Source organism: Symphalangus syndactylus, chromosome 7 (genome assembly GCF_028878055.3).
Source record: "Symphalangus syndactylus isolate Jambi chromosome 7, NHGRI_mSymSyn1-v2.1_pri, whole genome shotgun sequence".
Taxonomy (NCBI): Eukaryota; Metazoa; Chordata; class Mammalia; order Primates; family Hylobatidae; genus Symphalangus; species Symphalangus syndactylus.
The window spans coordinates 43846037-43864563 of record NC_072429.2 but is presented as its reverse complement, the minus strand read 5'-3'; the positions used below and the strand labels follow the sequence as shown (position 1 = coordinate 43864563).

The following is an 18527-nucleotide window of genomic DNA, read 5'->3' as shown; positions in this document are numbered from 1 at the left end:
CTCCTGCTGCCAGCAGGATAGGAGAGGATCAGTTTCACTGCATTCTTGCCAGCAAGAGATATTGGAATTTTTAGACATTTTCCTAATTTAATAGGTAGAAAAAAAATACTTGTTGTTTTTGTTTTACTTTGCATTTCTCTAGTTACTAGCAAGATTGGATGTCTTTATGTGTGCTTATTTATTAGTTCCATTTTATGCTGTGCTTTATGTATTGTCTTTTCTTCATTTTAGACCCCAAGACTGCTTCTGAGACAGAAACAGATATCTGTGCTGAATGGGAGATAAAGACCATCACTAGTGCTCTGAAGACCTACCTAAGGTAGGGACTTTCCATTTGCAAGGCAGAGTGCCAGCTAGTTATCATGCAATCAGGAAGAAAGCAGTTTTATTTTCAGACTGTGGAGAGCTGTCGGGTGGGTGTTTGAGATGTGGAAACAGCTTCTGTGTGGGTGCGTTTAGCTCAGCTGGTCAAACCAATTGTAAATCATCCATAGTTGATGGGTTGCCTTTGTGCAATGACACCATGAGTGATTTAGGGAACTTTGTTCTATATGAGAAGTATTGTGATAATTAGCCTTGAACAGAACCTAAAATGGAGTCTTCCCCGAAGTCCCTGAATAATCTGTTAAGAACACAAGGAATCATGAAGCATATTCTGTTAAGAATGCATGATTACATACCTCATGTATTTTGATAGTTTCATACTTTACACAGAGTACATTGCTGACAATGGTTCTTAAAAATGAGAACTTAATGGAACTCCGTTTTGACTCCTTCGCTGACACTGGACAATATTATTTCCCTGGAGAGACTATTTTCCTTGTATCATTTATATACGATATTACTGTACCATCTCTATGCCTCCTTTCATTATTAAAGGTTGGGTTATTGACCAGCTGCCTGCATCTTAGTTTCATGAATAGACCAAAATATTTATGCTGGACTTGAAGGACAGGAATACCATAGTTCTTATAAAAAAAAGGTGGGACCTAGTCTTAAAAGGAGAGGAGAATGGTCATCAGAGATAGCGTAAGTCTTTGTGCGGATTTTTTGAAGATGCAATTGGCTGGAAAGCAAAGGAAGGAGGCCACAGAAAAGGAATTGCTGATGTAGATTTTATTGGCTATTGGGTAATTAGAGTCAAGAGTAAGATATAATGTAAGTGTTAACTAAAACTAGGAGTCGAATTAAGGGACCAATGAGAATAAAATCTGAGCCAAGAATAATGTATAGTCCTATTGAGAAGTTTCTTATTTGAACTGTCAGAAAAAAACCCTCAAGTTTATTGTTAAACATACTCATACCCCAGCAGGTAAAATTTGTTTATATCATACCTAATGTTAGGGGTTCTAGCATTCTGGAGCAATACTCCATAGTGAATTCACCACCAAACCCTACAAAAATCTTTTATAGTGTTTCTAGATGAATTGATTCTAACAACAAGCCGCTGGGAAGATCAAGAATTGCAAATATGTAGTTAGTTGCCTGTTTCTCAGACACATCTTAAAATGCTGTTGTTGATAGATGAGTCACTGACTGAAAAGGAAATCTCTTAGTTTGTGTTAGACTCTTGCATTCGCACTATTTTAGTGTTGACAATGAAACATAGTTGTATCTATTCCTTTAAGAAAGAGAGAGAATAAAAATTTGGGGTGAAATCTCAGAACCCTTGCAATAGGGAAACTACATTTTTATTGTTTCCCTGTGGTCTTTGTCTTCGAGAAATGTAATACAGTTTGTCAGTCTCTAGGCTGTTATTTAGAGAGAATATGATTATTCTTATTATTAAGCTGACTAGCCTATCTCCTTTTCCTCCAGAATGCTTCCAGGACCACTCATGATGTACCAGTTTCAAAGAAGTTTCATCAAAGCAGCAAGTAAGTCTTTTTTGTCTCAGTTTTAAGAGGAAGAGAATAGATTTTTCTATTTCAAAGAAGAGTCCGTATCCCAAAATAAATATTACCTAACCCTTCATATTCTGCACGTAAACTGGCCACATAACATACTCAGGAGATTCTAACACAGAATAAAAATGAAACAAATAGGGATTGCTAAGGGCCTTTCTACCACATTGAATTTACAGCAGAGGAGAGAAACTTCAGAAGTCTTTTTTTTTTTTTTTTTTTTTTTGAGGGGAGGAGGATGTTGGAGGGATAGAGAAAAACAAGTTTGCCTTTCTAGTTTTGATTATTGGAGTTCTAACTTCTTAGGTTTTTTCCAGCCTTTGAGTAGCATTTTGCAGAATGAATCAGACATTGCACATTACCTAAATTGAGCATTGGAAATGTTTCCCTGAATATGACACCATTTATATAACTTCACAGTCCTCTTTTCCATTATGTCTTCCATTTACAGCTTCTGATCATTCTTCAACTATATCATCCAGGTCCCTGGTGTCATATTACTGGTATTAAAATACATAGGGATTAGGTGCAAGCTACTCTAAGTATACTGGAATCTCTGGCTACATGGGTCAGGCCTCTTGTAAAGGGGCAGAAAGATTCTCTATCAGATTTAAATCTGGTGTGAATCTTCATAGTATTATTATGTCGATAACTTGTGCCTCTCCCGGGTTCCTTTCAGCCTTTAGAATTTATTGACTCTGGTAGCTACTACTGGCCTAATTCAATAGTACCTAATGTTCTGGTGTCCTTATCTACTCATAGTTGTCCCCTTAAAACAGGAAGGAGAAAGCCAGGAGCGAAGATGGTGTTTATGTCATTTCTTTCTAGAGAAATTACAAACCCATAGCAACCATTCTCTACTTAAACCTCACATCAGTTCTATAAATAGGGGTGATGAGTACCATCAATCTATTTGCCAGAGTAACAAAGCCACTTACCTAGGTTCAACCAAGAGAATGTGACAAGCCATGATTTAGGTTACAAGTTGGCAGAAAGACTTGAATATTTTATCTGCCATTTCTTTCTTTCTAGCAGGCTGGTTGTCATATGTGACTTGAAAATACTGGACATTTCCTTTGATATCTTTGATGCTGTCTCGAGGTGTTATTTTGATATTTGAAACCCTTGCAATGTTGTTCATGTAAGATTTGTTTATCACTTTACAAGTGCATAAAGTTCCTTACTTCCTTGAAATGAAGTCTTCCCTCTAGGGAGCCAGCTACTCCTGAGTTTGTTCTCAGGAGCAGCTCTGGGTGTGCAGTTGACTGGCTCCATTTCATCACGTCATCATCTTGGCTTGGATTTTTTGATGACAATTTTTTTTGGCAACCCTGTTCCAGAAAGCACCATTAAAAGGACTTCCAGATCTAGTCATGCTGGCCACGCAGTATGCACACAAGACAGGATTGTAAATCTTTGAGAAATCCTTGGGCTGTTAGTGCTCATCCTTTGGTTTCCCTTGATTTTTTAACCTTAAAGTTGTTTAGCTGTGACACTGATAAAATATTACCTCCCTCCTTCCTTTGCAGAACTGGAGAACCAGGAGTCTCGGGTCTCTGAAATCCACAGCCTTGTTCATCGGCTCCCAGAGAAAAATCGGCAGATGTTACAGCTGCTCATGAACCACTTGGCAAAGTAGGTTTAAGACCAATTACTAGCCTTTTTCTTACCCCTGAAAGTTCTTATCTTAGCAGTGAAGCTGGTCTCAGTTCTGCTTTTGTTTCTCTCTCCTACTATTGCATCAGGTATGCTGGAGGCTTAGGAAAGAAATGTGTGAAATGTTCATTGCCGTGGAGAACAGCAGCAAATGCCAGATGGCCTTCCCAGAGGATGCTGGGGAAGTGCTCATCCAACCAGGCCACCAAGCAGAGTTTTCAGGGGGATTTTGTCTATGGTGATCAAGGGCCAATTGGAGTGTGTTGTCCATGATACCAGGTCACCACACAGAATTTTGTGGGATTAGATGTACCTATGCTCATCAAGAACAAACAAAAATATGTTGTGGGTTTACAGAATTTGGGTTTTCAGTAAAGAGGACTGGATTCTAGAGCTGACTCTGTTATTAACCTGCTGCTTAACCAGCCCTGAACAAACCGCTGAACTTTCTATTCCTTAGTTTCCCCATCTGTCTAATATGGATAATAGACTCCCCTTTTCCTACAAGGATCATTGATTTTTGAAGTTACATGCATTAAAGCCTTTGAAGAAGTATAAGGAATAAAGGAATTATTTTTGGCAAATACTCACTTGTCCTCTGAGATAATCAAAGCATTCAGTAGGGACCTGATTTTCTTGGAATGGTTTTGAATATGTATTTACTGTTCCTTGACCCTTTTACAAATGGCATTGCCGACTTCCCGTGCTGCATTCGTCACTACTTGTGTGTGTGTTCTAACCTTCCATTGACTTTGATGGTATGTTCTTGATTGCAGACTGGAGCACAAGAAAAGAATGAGAGCATAACAGTTAACCTAAATTATTAAACCCTACATTCTACTGAACTGATGTGTTATAAATTTGGCCCTTATAGTCCGAACTTTGCTATGCCATTGGGGTATTTCTTGGGGATAAGTTGATATTCTTCTGAGGGAGATTGTAATGGTTAGTTTTCATCTTTCTGTCAAGCACTTGATATTGTCTTTGGGAAAAAGAGTGATATATATCATGAAGATTTCCACCATTTCCTCATTTCCATCAAGAAGCCAAGAGTGTCTTGTGTGTTATTGGGAAGCAATTCGACAAAGCCACGGTTGCTCCGTTATTGACCAACTTTTTTTCTTGGCTTGTCATATCAGAGCTGCTTGTTCAGGAGTACTTAGGAAGCATAGCAGATAACATGCAAGTTTACAGGAGAATGCCTTAAAGGTGTCAAAGAATCCCGATGAAGCATGTTTAAAATATTGGGAACTGGGCTTTAAAAAGTAACTCCAGATGCTCTGAGATGACAGTTTGGTACTGGTTCCACACAACCTAGAGTCAGGCGTTTGTTAAGCAGAGAAGCTGGTTTAGATCTTAGTTGCAAAACTTTGCAGACTTGAAGGACAAACACCAAGACATAGGAGGTTCCAGGTGCACCCTCCAGCCTAGTATGTGTGGGGATGCTCATGACTGCTTCATGGCCATCGGGTCTGAAAGAGGCCTTCAGTCCTGCAGAGAGCAGCTGGAGAAGGGTTAGGAACCATCTGAAAGCCATGGGCCTTTTCAAGCTGTGCAATTGGAAGGAGAGCTTAATTGAACTGAGAGAGACCAAAAGTGAAGGGTGACCCAGCAGAGCCAGTGTTGCATTTTTCCTACTTTTAAATTTCCTTTAGGATTGTTAGGATTCTTTAAAGAAGAAGAAAAAAGGATTTAAAAAACAAAACCAAACCCTTGAGGTAGATCTTGAACAGTTGAACTTGTTCATTTCCTGGTTGGATGACTCACTTTGTCCTCTTTCCCACCCTTTCCCCCTCCAGTCCCATTACATTCAGTCCATCCTTCTTACTAACCTAAGAGTTGTAAACTGGAATTTGCAAATCACAGTTGTGACCTTGACACTTCTTTGTTTTTTTGGCCTTCTAACCAATTTAAGGCAATTTTATTTTTGGAGTAGTTCACTTCATAGCATTTCTTGAGCATTGTCTTATCTGTGAAACTTGAAAATGCTTTTCTGTGGTTTTATGGCATTTTTTTATCATTTAATTATCAGAAATCTACCTGTAGACAAGCTCTCATGCCGTAATGTGAGTTGGTTAGAGCTAGTATTAGGCTATAGCAGACTCAAATTCTTAGCGTGCAGTGTTCTTGGTCTCCCGAGCCTCTATATTTAAAATGTCCCCGTGGAGAAGGATATGAATGAGCAGTGTTGAATCCAGTAAAGAGTATTTATTTAGGTCTGAAAAAATTCTTTGGCATCCAGAGAGTTCTAAGATTCCACTTAAACTTTATATTCTCATTTACAGCACTGTCCTTATTTTAAAATCAAGCAGTAAGGGAAAGTTAACTTGGGACAAGAAGTTTGTTTAATTCCAGTTTTCTCAGGTTTAGACTTACCCTAGGCTACGCCTGAGCTATTGTTCCTCTAGGCTACTTACTTAATGGTCAGCTTCCTTCCTAAGTTTTGGTTTCAGGGCTGATTCTGCTGGAAAACTGGTGTTTACTTCTCTTATTACCTACTGTTTGCCTTGTCCATCTCGGAATTCTGGTTCAAAGGCAAGCATTTTGTATTGTATATTTTTTAAAGTACTCTTTTGAAACTTTTTCCAAAATTGATTTCCCTTAGCCACAGAGGGAGATTTAAGGCATTTTATATTTAATCCCAGCTAAAAATTCATTCAGAGGGGAAAAAAAGTATTGGGTGGGGGGGAAGGATAAAAACTCCAAACCTCTAAAGCAAATGATTACCAGGGTACATCCAAATCATAGAGATGTTGGATTTGTTTCAGACCTCAGAGGGAACATAAAAATTATAGGCAACCATGCACATATTTTTGTAGTTTCAGCTTAAATCTACTATGATAATTAGATGTTTTCTGTTTGGATCTTGGAATCTAGTATACAGTCTGGAGTCATGTGCCTCAAAGCATGGTTAGAATAACCTGGAGCGCTGGTTTCCATTGACATTTCTGGGCTCTGTGGGTCTACTCAGTCAGGCTCTCTGCCTGGGAATCTGCATTTCTGATTTATTTTGCAGGTAATTATTATGTGAACAGTGATCTAAGAACCACTGGCCCAGAGAATGGGCCATATGCAAGGATTTTCTAGGAGAGAGGAAAATGGTATTGAGAGGAATATGGATTGGGATGTAGGCGAATATTAGAATTAGAAAGAAGCTCAAAGCAGTGAGTTCAAAAGGGAGATTTTATTGTCGTGATTAAATTAGCTTTTAAAAATCCAGTTTTGACTTTCCAAGTCTTTGCAATTCGACTTTGCATTGAGTTTTCAACAAATGTTTTTGTTTTAAAATCATGCAAAAGGCATTTTTACTTAAGAAAAAAATCATTCCCAGCTAGCTGTGGATCCTTGTGCCAATTTTTCTACCTCTTTGAACCTCAGTTTTCTTTCTCTTCCAATTGTATAATTCTGTTATTTTTATCAGGTGGAGCAGGACACGAGAAAAGTATCCCACTCTTATAATCATAAGAGGAAATAAGAGTAGATGAGTAATAAAGACTAATTTCATGGTAATTTCCTAATGTTTACATATTATGACTCCAAGTATGTTGTATATCCCCACACATACCATTTGTAGTGGCTCATTGTAGATTTATTACGGTGTATGCAGTGAGGAAGGATTTCAAAGAACTCTTCATACATCAGGAGTAGATATTAAAAATACCTTTTCACAGCTGGTTTTCCCAAAATACTTATTGAGAAATAAACCTCAGTCTCTTTCCTTTTTTGGAGCAACTGTTCCTTTGTTGCAGGGGCGTTGGAGAGGCAGAGCACTGTCTTGCTTCCCCAGAGGGATATGGTATCATTTAGGATGCTTTGAGCTGTAAGAAACAGAAAATCCAATTGAAAACGGCTTAAACAATAAGGAGATCTGTTGTGTCGTGACACAGAATCTGTCCTGAGAGTTGGTTAGTTTCTCAGCTCATGAAGGACTCAGGTTATTTCCATGTTCCTGCTCAGCCAGCGTCTTGTGTTGGCTAGCTCCTCGCAGAGTCCCAGCATACTGCATCGTGTCGTTGCATGTTAGTGCTTGTCCAGAAGCAGAAAAGGCATTATTTCTTCTCTGAGTCCCTTTTTAAGGGCTAGGATGATACTTTTCCCAGACATCCTCCAGCACACTTTACGTCACATCTCATTGGTCCAGAGCAGTCATTGGGGACCATCACAATTATTTTCCATCCAACAGGATTTATCTGAACCACTTGTTGGGAGGATTGGATATCAGAATAAAGGCAGAGCTTTGACAGAATAAAGACAGCCCACGGTGTCTACGGCAAGTAGTCTTGGTAAATCACATTCAACAGAGAGTATTAAGTCTATTGCATGGTGTGCTAACACAATCAAGATATATAGGACAAAAAAGACCAATTTTGGGAGGAGAGATGAGTACATCTGCATTGTGGGCACATAGGCACTAAATTACAAGATTTTAGCTGGTGGGAGGTAAGAGAGGGTAATGAAGAGGGCAAAACTGACTTTACTTCATTGCCTCTTGCTGATTCCCTATGTGTTCTTTTCATTACCCAATTGTCTAATGTTTATTTTGATCATCTGTTATATGTTGTGACTTTCCAAAATGGACAAAATTCTGTAGATCACTGGGATTATAAAGGAATATTGTGGGGAAAATGCTTGGCATACAAGTGAGACCTTATCAAAATATGTAGACTCTGTTGGCAGAAGTTATCAAGGATTGAGCATGTTGTAGCTTGGGCTTTTTTTTGTTTTTTTTGGTTCCTGTGACTTGAGTCTGAGTACTTCCAGGCATCCCTGCAAATCAAAAAGGATGTATTCGTATTTCTTTAATGATCTAGAAACAGTGAATTGGGTTCATGTACAAATGCTTGTGGTTATAAAAAAAAGTCTTGCCAGGCATTGGCACCAAGGAGGATGAGCCCTAGTGGTTCAGTAGCATTCCTTGAACTTCTTAAGAAGGGTTCAAAATAAAAGGAAGTGAACATTAAGACAACGTAAGCACGTTTTAGATACTCTAATATTCCTTCTTGCTCCATCCCAAGTCTAGAAGATAAGATTTAACTTACCAATGAGCTGTTAAACATGAGAAGAGCCAGTTGTTCATTTGCCATCAAGACTAATCCAAATAAAATAGCCGTAGAATTTTACAAAGCACATTTAAAGAAAACAGTACTTTGTGATGATGGCTTAGATGGAAAGCTCCTGTGAGTTTCTCTGGCTGCCTTCCCTCAGCCGTACACCCTGGCTCCAGAACCTTTGTTCTCTCTAGTAACCACTGAACACTGCAGTGCTGCCAGTGCGGGATTGCTTGGCTGCTGGGCCACTGGTGGTATGGCCTGATACCCCCACGCAGCCACATTGACCCCATTCTCCAGTCCCATCGGGCTTTTCCCTCACTGACTCCCACCGGGAACTCAGAGTTCTAGTGATTTTAACCCTTTTCTATCTCTTGAATCTGTCTGATTTTCTCTGTCTCCATCAGTACTCCTGTAGTCCAAGCTGCCATTGTGTCTTTCCCACGCTGCTTGTGAAGGCCTCCTCCCTGTTGCTCTGGCTGGTGGAGCTCTGGCTCCTCTCCAGTCCGCAGAGTGCATGTTGTGCTTCCAGGGAACTTTGAAAACTGCAAATCTCAGCATGTGATTCCCCTGCTTAAAAAAACTTCAAAGGCAGCTTCCCCATTGCTCTTAAGATAAAACCCTGGAAATGGCCTCCAAAGCCCTGTCTGGACCAGACGTTTCTGGAATTTGCAGTTTCATCTTGTGTCCGTTTCTCATGATCACCATCCTGTCCCTATTGCATGGCACACAATAGACACTCATTAATATTTGTTGGGCAAACACATGAAGAGTCTCTTGACCGCTTCTCAAATACCCACCTCCCTGCTCCATCTTTTTACCTTTTGCAATTCATTTTCTCCTGTCTGGAATGGCCCCTCCCCAGCCTCTGCCTGCCAAAGGCTACCTCATTCTTCTAGCATCAGCTCAAATGTCACTGCCAACGAGAATCCTTCCTGCCACAAGTGTCCCCTTGCTTTCCTGAGCTCCCACAGCCTTTGCTTGTTCCTCTCTTTTAGCATGTATCACATTCCACCTGATGGGACAGTTTGCCCAGGTATGTATCTCTCCCTCCTGTGACATCTTAAGCTCTCAGGGGATGGGCAGTCTGTCTCCCTTGTCTTTGTTTCTTACCTGGAAGTTGCAAACGAAGCCCATGGCCAGAGCAGCCCACACATGTGTTTGGTGGTGGTGGTGTCTTACACAGTACTGTTTTGAAACTTTGAACAGGTTTGCAACATCTTTAAAGGGGGCGATTTTACTTGAAAAATTCGTATCTCACCACTAACAACTGGCTGGAGCTGAGTAGAAGCCACACCCTATCCTCCAGGGTGTGTCTTCTCCAGTTTGCCTTAGTTCCTAACAGTCCCTGTTGTCTCTTGCTCCCGGCCTACTTCTTTCAGGTCTCCTACCTGCGTGGCCATGTTGTAGGCGTTTGGGTTTTCAATCCTTGCCTACCTATTGGCTTATGCCAAAAGAGGAGCTTGATATTTGGTGAATCACATAGATGAGTAAGCAGAAATGGGCTAAGGGAGTTACTTCCTTGACTGGCTCTTTTTTTTTTTTTTTTCTCCTGAAAGATTTATTATTTCTGATAGATGGGAGGTCCATGAAAGAAGTGAGTGATACTGCTTCCTGGCCTATTTATGGGTATGGGGCAGGAAGAAGGGTGCATTTTTTAAGACAAAGAATGGGATTCTCAAAGGACCTTCTCCAGCTATTTTTGGCAGAGTCAAAGGAAAGTCTATTTAAAGGGACATTGCACAGAGTGCAACGACATATTTTAAAGCAAACAGACAACTTAGCACTTTAAATTAATGGAAATGGAGAGGAAGAAATCAGAGCTCAACATTATTTAGCCTCACCACCAGACCTTTGCTTACTTTCAACCCAAGAATTTGTCTGTTCTGTGGCTTTGTAGCCTTTAGAGATAGGAGAAAGAAAGATATCAGTTCAGTTTAAATTTTTTGCCTTAAAAAACCCAACAAAATTTCTGAATTCAAGGAACTAAATCTTTCACATCACATGTAACGCCTATTCTGAAAGGGGAAATGCTTGACTTCAAGCTGTTAATGTTCAGCAGTCTTAGAGCTCCTTTGATTTGGGTCTCTTGTTTGTTTTGAGTTGTTCCACTTATGTTTGGATTTATTTTCTCACTAAATTTCCTGTTTTCTGATTCATCTCTTCCTTTTCTGAGTCCACGGAATCCCCTCCCAAATTAAGGGAGGAGTGGGAGGAAGGCACTCTGTTTTTCTTAGTTGGTGCCGCCTTTAATTTCGGGAGTATTATAAAAGTGAGAGAGTATCAGCAAACATGAACATGACTCAGTTTCTTCCTTGCTAATCCTTAGCAGAGCTTAGATTTCTTATACACTGGCCTTGGGAGCATGTTCTTCATGAAATGCCTCTCTTTTTGGCTGAGTGGTGGTGGATAAATTGATTCGCTCACGCTGCTTTGGGCACTGGAGTCCTCTCTTGCTGCATCCTCTTTGAATTGCATCGTGAGTGTTATCTGCGATACTTATGTTCTTACATTGACTGGTTACTCACCAGCTCTTCAGAACAATTGTGGCTGAAATGTGGCAGCTGGCAGACTTCTACGTATATGAAGTTAATCTGTAGGGCATAAGAGCACAGTGGTTAAGAGAGAACATTCTGTAGCCAAACTGCCTGATTTTGATCTCATCTCTTATGTAACCTTGCATGTGAATTATTTCTCTTCTGCCTGAGTTTCCAAATCTGAAAAAGATGATAATAATTGTATCAGAAAGTTTTAACTTAGCACATCAGGTTTTCTTGGCTTCTCCTGTTTGTATTGCAGCCACCACTGAGATGACCACTTCTGTGTGGGCTCCGCCACCCTTCCTGCAAGTGCAGCCTGGTAGCCTGGAGCCTCATGCCTGCGTTTCTTACCTCCCACCCTAGGGAGGCATGACACAAAATGGCATTCACACACAGATACGCTGGGACAAGGGGAAGTTAAAAAACTCTGAGGGGAAAACCTTTGGCCAGTGGGAGAAGGGAGCTGAGTATCTCAGAAGCAATTGTTCAACAGCCTCTTTGAAGATGGTCTCAAGAGATTGAGCAATTGTGTTAGTGCTTGAACCAGGTGGGGTGTAGCTTCTCTTCTCCGCCTCATTCCCCCAAGAATCCCCTAGTAAAGTAGTGTCAGGTAAGCCTTTATGTACAGTCGTGCGCCACATAACAACGTGTCTATCAACGATGAACCACATATATGACAGTGGTCCCTTAAGATTATATCATGTTTTTACTCTATCATTTCTATATTTAGCTATGTTTAGATGCACAGATACTTCCCATTGTGTCACAGTTGCCTACAGTGTTCAGTACAAACATGCTGTGCGGGTTTGTAGCTGAGGAGCAGTAGGCTATACCATACAGCCTAGGTGCGCAGCAGGCTCGACCGTCTATCTGGGTTTGTGCAAATGCACTCTATGATGTTCACACAGCAATGAAATCGCCTAACGACATATTCCTCAGCGTATCTCCATTGTTAAGTGATGCATGACTGTACTTCAAGTCTCTTCTTTCTGGAAAACCTAAAGTAATACAATAATAGTGCCCACCCTTTTAGAGTTGTGCACATTAAATTAATCTACATAAAGTTCTTAGAAGAGTGCCTGGCACGTAGTATACCTTCCTTAAATGTTAATTTCTACAATCTGTTGGAGAAATCAGGGAACGGGAGAAAGAAGATGATAGAGCTGGTGCGGGAAATTGGGGCAATTGTTGAAACCAAAATAAGTCTTTCTTGCTGACTAGATGGGGCTTTCTTCATGGTTTTGTTATTGGCAAGCAAAACCCTTAGGGCTGGATGCTAAAAACATAGCACACACAGCTCTTGTCCACTTGGGAGATTTCTGTGTGTGCATGTGTTTATTTTTGCCTTGCTTGTGTTTTCTTGGCAGTTTGTGTGCATTTGGCCCAAAGGGCTGAGCATCTCTCCCTTCCTAGCAAAAGATGAGCCAGCACAGGGCCAGCTGGGAGAAAGAGCTGTTCATATCTGGTTTCAGGTCCTACCTTATTGCAAGTCTCACACTTCCCTGTAAATATCAGGGCTCTTCATGATTCAAATGCTCCGTGGAGTGGTGCACCTGTTTGAAGGAACAAGCCATGTGGGGCTGATTTCCATGGAGGTTACCTCCCCCTCCCCCTCCCCTACCCCTCCCCCTCCCGCTTCTGCTGCTTGGTGTCGCAAGGCTGATTTCATCTCCGATGCAGCTGTCTTTGCTAGAGTTTAATAACTCTTAATTTCCTGGAGGGGGATGGCACGTTATATCATGAAGACTCATCTTCGTCTGCATGGTCTGGAAATTTCCACTCATCTTTGTGATCTTTGAGATGTTTCCCTTTGTGGGAGAGTCTGACTTTCCTTCTGTTTTACTCAGTTTGACTGCCCTCTCAGATGCCATTCCCAGATTAAACATGACCATCCACTGTGAAAACGGCCCTCTTGACCTTCTAGTTTTCCCCTGGGAGCAGCCTTCACATGGATTTCCTTCCCCGAGTTACTGAAATCTGTACTGAAGTATTAATCTATACTCTAAAGAAGGTCATGCCTGTATTTAGCTTCATTCTGTCTTGGTAGATATTTTTTCACTTTTGCAGTTTCAGTCCAAGAAAGGGCTTGAACAAAAGTTCAGAGGGTTTGAATTTTGGTATCAGTCTTTTCTGCTTCCACACATGCACAGGAAAGTTTTTCTTCCAGCAGTTTAGCATCCTGATTTATTTCGTGTTTCCAATTTGGTATTGTAAGTCACTATTCTTGATTCTCTTCAGTAGGCAGTAAAGGAACACAAAATGTTGGGTCTTGTTGGTATATTGCAAGCAGATCTTGCTATGTACTTGGAGATGCCTAGAATTGGGTAGAATAGGGTCACTATTTTATTAAAGTCAGATATTCCATGAGAAAATGGGGCACCCTAGGCCTCAAAACTCCGTTTGTATATTAGTTCTTTGGCTGTAAGCAACAGATGTCAACTGTGGCTAATTTAAAAAATAAAAACAGGGTCCAAGAGCAGTGGCTCACACCTGTAATTCCAGCACTTGGGGAGGCCAAAGCAGGCAGATCACTTGAGGCCAGGAGTTTGAGACCAGCCTGGCCAACATGGTGAAACCCCATCTCTACTAAAAATACAAAAATTACCTGGGTGTGGTGGCACTTGCCTATAGTCCCAGCTACTTGGGAGGCTGAGGTATGAGAATCGCTTGAACCCAGGGAGGCAGAGGTTGCAGTGAGCCAAGACCATGCCACTACACTTCAGCCTGAGTGAGAGAGCAAGACCTTGTCTCAAAAAATAAAATCAAAAATAAAAGGAATAAAATTTATTGAAAGGCTCGTGGGTCAATCACGTAATGGAAAGTAGAATTGAACCATCAGACATCGCGAAGCAACCTCAAGGGCCCTTGTGGTACCTGGCATCCTACTACGTTTCCCTAGGCCATTTCTTCTTCTCTGCTAGATGATTATCTCAGATGTTGCTTTTCATTCCACAGAGAAAATATATACAATCAGAAGAGAACTTCTACAAGCTGCCACCACAATATCCACACCTGTGCCCATGTTTCTGCCATCTCTCCTGTGTGACAGGGGAACCCAGTGCTCCTACCTAAAGGCACTCCCTTTCCTGGGACACTAGAGCCGATTGATTCCCCATTGGATCTGTAAGGACTTGGGTGCTTCAGTAGTTTCTCCCTCTATCTTCTATGTCATTAACTTTTCTGTCTCTACTAAATCTTTCCCATCAGCACATAAGCATGTTGTAATTTATGCAATCCTTTGAAACATAAAAAAGGAAAAAGCAACAACTACAAAGACTCTTTCTCAATCCCATATCCCCTTTTAGGTACTATCCCATTTTTCTGTGCTCTTCCCAGAAGAACTCAAATAGTTGTCTGTGCTTGCTATTCCCAAATCCTCTCTTCCCACTCATTCTTTCCTGAACCTCACGCTTTTATGCACTCTAGTCCACTGAAATGCCTCATGTCAGTATTGCTGATGACCTCATGTTGCTGAATCAATTTCAGTGTTCCCTTCCTTAATTGCTCTGAAGGATTTAACACAGATTCCCACTCTCTCCTCCTTGATAAGCTTTCTTCACTTGGCTTCCAGGACACCATACTCTCCTGGTTTTCCTCCTGCCTCCTTGACTTCTGCTTCTCAGTCCTGTTTGCTGTGCCCCAGGACTCTGTCCTTCAGGCCTCAGACCTCATCTCTCCTCCTGCCATCCTCTCTCCTCCCCAATGAGGTCTTCCTCGATTGTTTTAAGATTGCAGTCTCCAGCCCCTTCACTCCCTACCTACTAGAATTGCTTAATTTTTTCCCATAACACATGTCAGTATCTCATATACTATATATTTGATTTGTTTACTCATTGTTGTTTTCTTCTCCCTGAGATGTAAGCTCCACCAGGTTGGCAATTGCTGTCTGCTCTACACTACTGCATCCTTAGGAACTAGATCAGTGCCTTGCACTGCTCAATAAATATTTGTTGAATAAGTGAATGAGTGGAAAATATCCAGGTAACTCATGGGTAGCCCTTTTCAAGCACTACCTTTACGATGTCTCAGTTCCAACTACGTTTGTCCCCTTGTGAATCTACTGCAGGTTAACATTCTTAGTAAAAAGAGTTATAATGGTCTCTCCTGGGTAAGGTCCCCACATCTGTAGTAAGGCGGTAGTTGGGGACTCACCTGTCTTTCTTGATAGGACCACATGTAATGGGAGAAAGACATCCAATTGGAAATTTTCCAAGGAAAAACAAGTAAAAATGTCAGCCGTTTATAGGAGTTGTGCTTGCTGAAATTCAGTTTTTTGCCTTAGAGAATTCCTGTTTTATATTAGAAGTTTCAGGTCTTGGTACAAATTTTAACTCTGTGATGGATCTTGTCAGTGCCTCAATAGCCCTATTATGCATCATTACGTGGAAGATAAGACCATCATCATAATAAATACAAAAGAGCAAACAGCATTCAGATATTTTCCTAATACTTGGTTACACAGCTTGGTTCCCCAGAAGCCTGATTCTGTTTTTATGGGAGCTAGCACTTCCCAAAGGCCTGGGCTCCCTTCACAGCATGTCTTCAGACGTCCCCTGGGCCCAGAATTGTCTCCAGTGGTGTTTGGTGGAGTGCCGATGGTAGCTTCTTGGTTCACCAGTCCTCAGAATCCAGCACATTTAAGCCTATTTTTTTTTTAAGTCACCAGGCAAATGGGGGGGTTCCCATGTCAAATATGCCGCTCAGGCTAGCTGGTTAGTCAGATTTTCTTGTTCTCTGTATTAAAAGATAATCTTGCCATTTTGCTACTTTAAGAACTACATTTCCCTTCATAATAGAACTGCCACTTAAACTGCTTTGCGTGCTACCTAGTTATGAGCTTCCCTTCCAAATGTTGTCTGTCCTATAAGGTCATTCTCCCTAGACCTAGCCATTTGTTAATGAAGCGAAGAACACTGGCAAACATGTAGATTATCCCTTCTTTGTTATTAATGTATAGTGACTCTTGACATAAATAGGCACATACCTATGCATAAATTTAACCAAGAAGATTGAAAACTTCTACAAGAGAAACTACAAAACACTGATGACAGAAAGTGAAGAGAATACAAACAAATGGAAAGACACCCCATGCTCATGGATCAGAAAAATTAATATTGTTAAAATGACAGTACTAAACCCAAAGCAATCTACAGATTGAGTGCAATCCCTATGGAAATACCAAGGACAGGCCAGGTGAAGGGGCTCATGCCTATAATCTCAGCACTTTGGGAGGCCGAGATGGATGGATCACCTGAGGTCAGGAGTTCGAGACCAGCCTGGCTAACATGGTGAAGCCCCGTTTCTACTAAAAATACAAAAATTATCCAGGCATGGTGGTGTGCACCTGTAGTCCCAGCTACTCTTGGGAGGCTGAGGCAGGAGAATCGCTTAAACTGGGGAGGCGGAGGTTGCAGTGAGCCAAGATTGTGCCACTGCACTCCAGCCTGGGTGACAGAGCAAGACACTATCTCAGAAAAAAAAAAAAACAAGAAACAAAAAACAAAAAAACAGGGACATTTTTCACAAAAATAGAAATAAAAAGTCCTAAAACTTATATGGGACCACAAAAGACCGTGAATAGCAAAAGCAGTCCTGAGAAAGAACAAAGCTAGAGGTATCACACTACCCAACCTCAAAATATACTACAAAGCTGTAGTAACCAAAGCAGCATGGTACTGGCATAAAAGCAGGCCCATAGACCAATGGAACAGAATAGAGAATCCATAAATGAATCTACATATCTCCAGCCAGTTTATTTTTGACAAAGGTGCCAAGAATACTTACTGGGGAAAGGATAATCTCTTCAATAAATGGTACTGGGAAAACTGGATAATCCACATGCAGAAGAATGAAGCTAGACTACCACCTCTCACTCTGTACAAAAATCAACTCAAAATGGATCAAAGTCCTAAATGTACGACCCAAAACAATGAAACTACTAGAAGAAAACACAGGGGAAATGCTTAAGGACATTTTTCTGGGAAAAGATTTTATGAATAAGACCTTAAAAGCACAGTCAGTAGAAGCAAAAATAAATGTGGCCCAGGTGTGGTGGCTCATGCCTGTAATCCCAGCACTTTGGGAGGCCGAGGCAGGCAGATTGCCTGAGGTCAGGGGTTTGAGACCAGTCTGGCCAACATGGTGAAACCCCATCTCTACTAAAAATACAAAAAAATTAGCCAGGCGTGGTGGCGTGCGCCTGTAATCCCCAGCCACTTGGGAGGCTGAGGCAGGGAATTGCTTGAACCAGGGGGGTGGAGGTTGCAGTGAGCCGAGATTGCTCCACTGTACTCCAGCCTGGGTGACAGAATGAGACTCCATCTCAAAAAACAAACAAACAAAAAAAGTGATGCCAAAGTCCCATTGTTAAAAGTCTTCTACACAACAAAGAAAACAATAGAATGAAAAGAACACCTACAGAATGGGAGAAAATGTTTGCAAACTACTTATCTGATCTATAATATACAAGGAACTCAAACACTTCAACAGGAAAAAAAAATCCCAATACAAAATGGGCAAGTGATCTGAACAGGCATTTCTCAAAAGAAGACAGATGGCCTGCAAATATATGAAAACATGTTCAATGTCACTAATCATCAGGGAAATGAAAATTAAAACCACAGTGAGGTGTCATCTCTAGGATGACTATTATCAGAAAGGCAAACAAAATAAATGTCAGAGAGAATGGGGAGAAAAGGGAGGTCTTATACACTATTGGTGGGAGTGTTTCCCATAGTACAGCCACTGTGGAAAGCAGTATGGAAGTTTCTTTAAAAACTGAAAATACAACAACATGATCCAGCAGTCTCACTACTGGAAACTTATCCAAAGGAAAGGAAATCATTATATTGAAGAGCACCACTATTCACGATAACCAAAATATGGTACCAACCTACGTGTCCAGCAGCAGATGAATGGATAATATGTGGCATGTATATATACACAATGGAATACTATTCAGCCATAAAAAAGAATGAAATCCTGTCATTTGCAGCAACATGGATGGAACTGAAGAACATTATACTAAGTGAAGAAACAAAGTTAAATACTGCATGTTCTCACTCATGTGGAAACTAAAAAATGTCGATCTCATAGAAGTAAAAAGTAGAAGAGAATACATAGAAGTAAAAAGTGAAAAAAGAAGTTACTAGAGACTGGTAAGAGTAGGGGGAAGGGAGGATAGGGAAGGATTTGTTAAAGGATACAAAATTACAGCTAGATAGGAGAAATATAGTCTAGTATTTTATACCACTCTAGGATGACTATAAGTAGTTTCAAACAGCCAGTAGGAGGATATTGAACATTAACAATGAATGTTTGAGATGATGGATATGCTGATTACCCTGGTCTGATCACCATACATTATGTGTAGCAGAACA

At 40.8% G+C, this 18527-nt stretch overlaps 1 protein-coding gene across 16 annotated transcripts in view; it reads left to right on the top strand.

The window, feature by feature from the left end:
* The window catches only part of ARHGAP26 (Rho GTPase activating protein 26), a 473272-nt gene that overhangs the window by 297394 nt on the left and 157351 nt on the right, over window positions 1-18527 (top strand). For all 16 annotated transcript variants that reach the window (XR_010121689.1, XM_055285812.2, XM_055285818.2 and 13 more), the window contains 3 exons: window positions 232-319; window positions 1819-1877; window positions 3434-3539. Coding sequence is in view for 15 of the 16 variants with exons in the window: in XM_055285812.2 (XP_055141787.1) it covers window positions 232-319; window positions 1819-1877; window positions 3434-3539 (253 nt within the window). In the remaining variant the exon portion in view is untranslated. The remainder of the gene's footprint in view (window positions 1-231; window positions 320-1818; window positions 1878-3433; window positions 3540-18527) is intronic.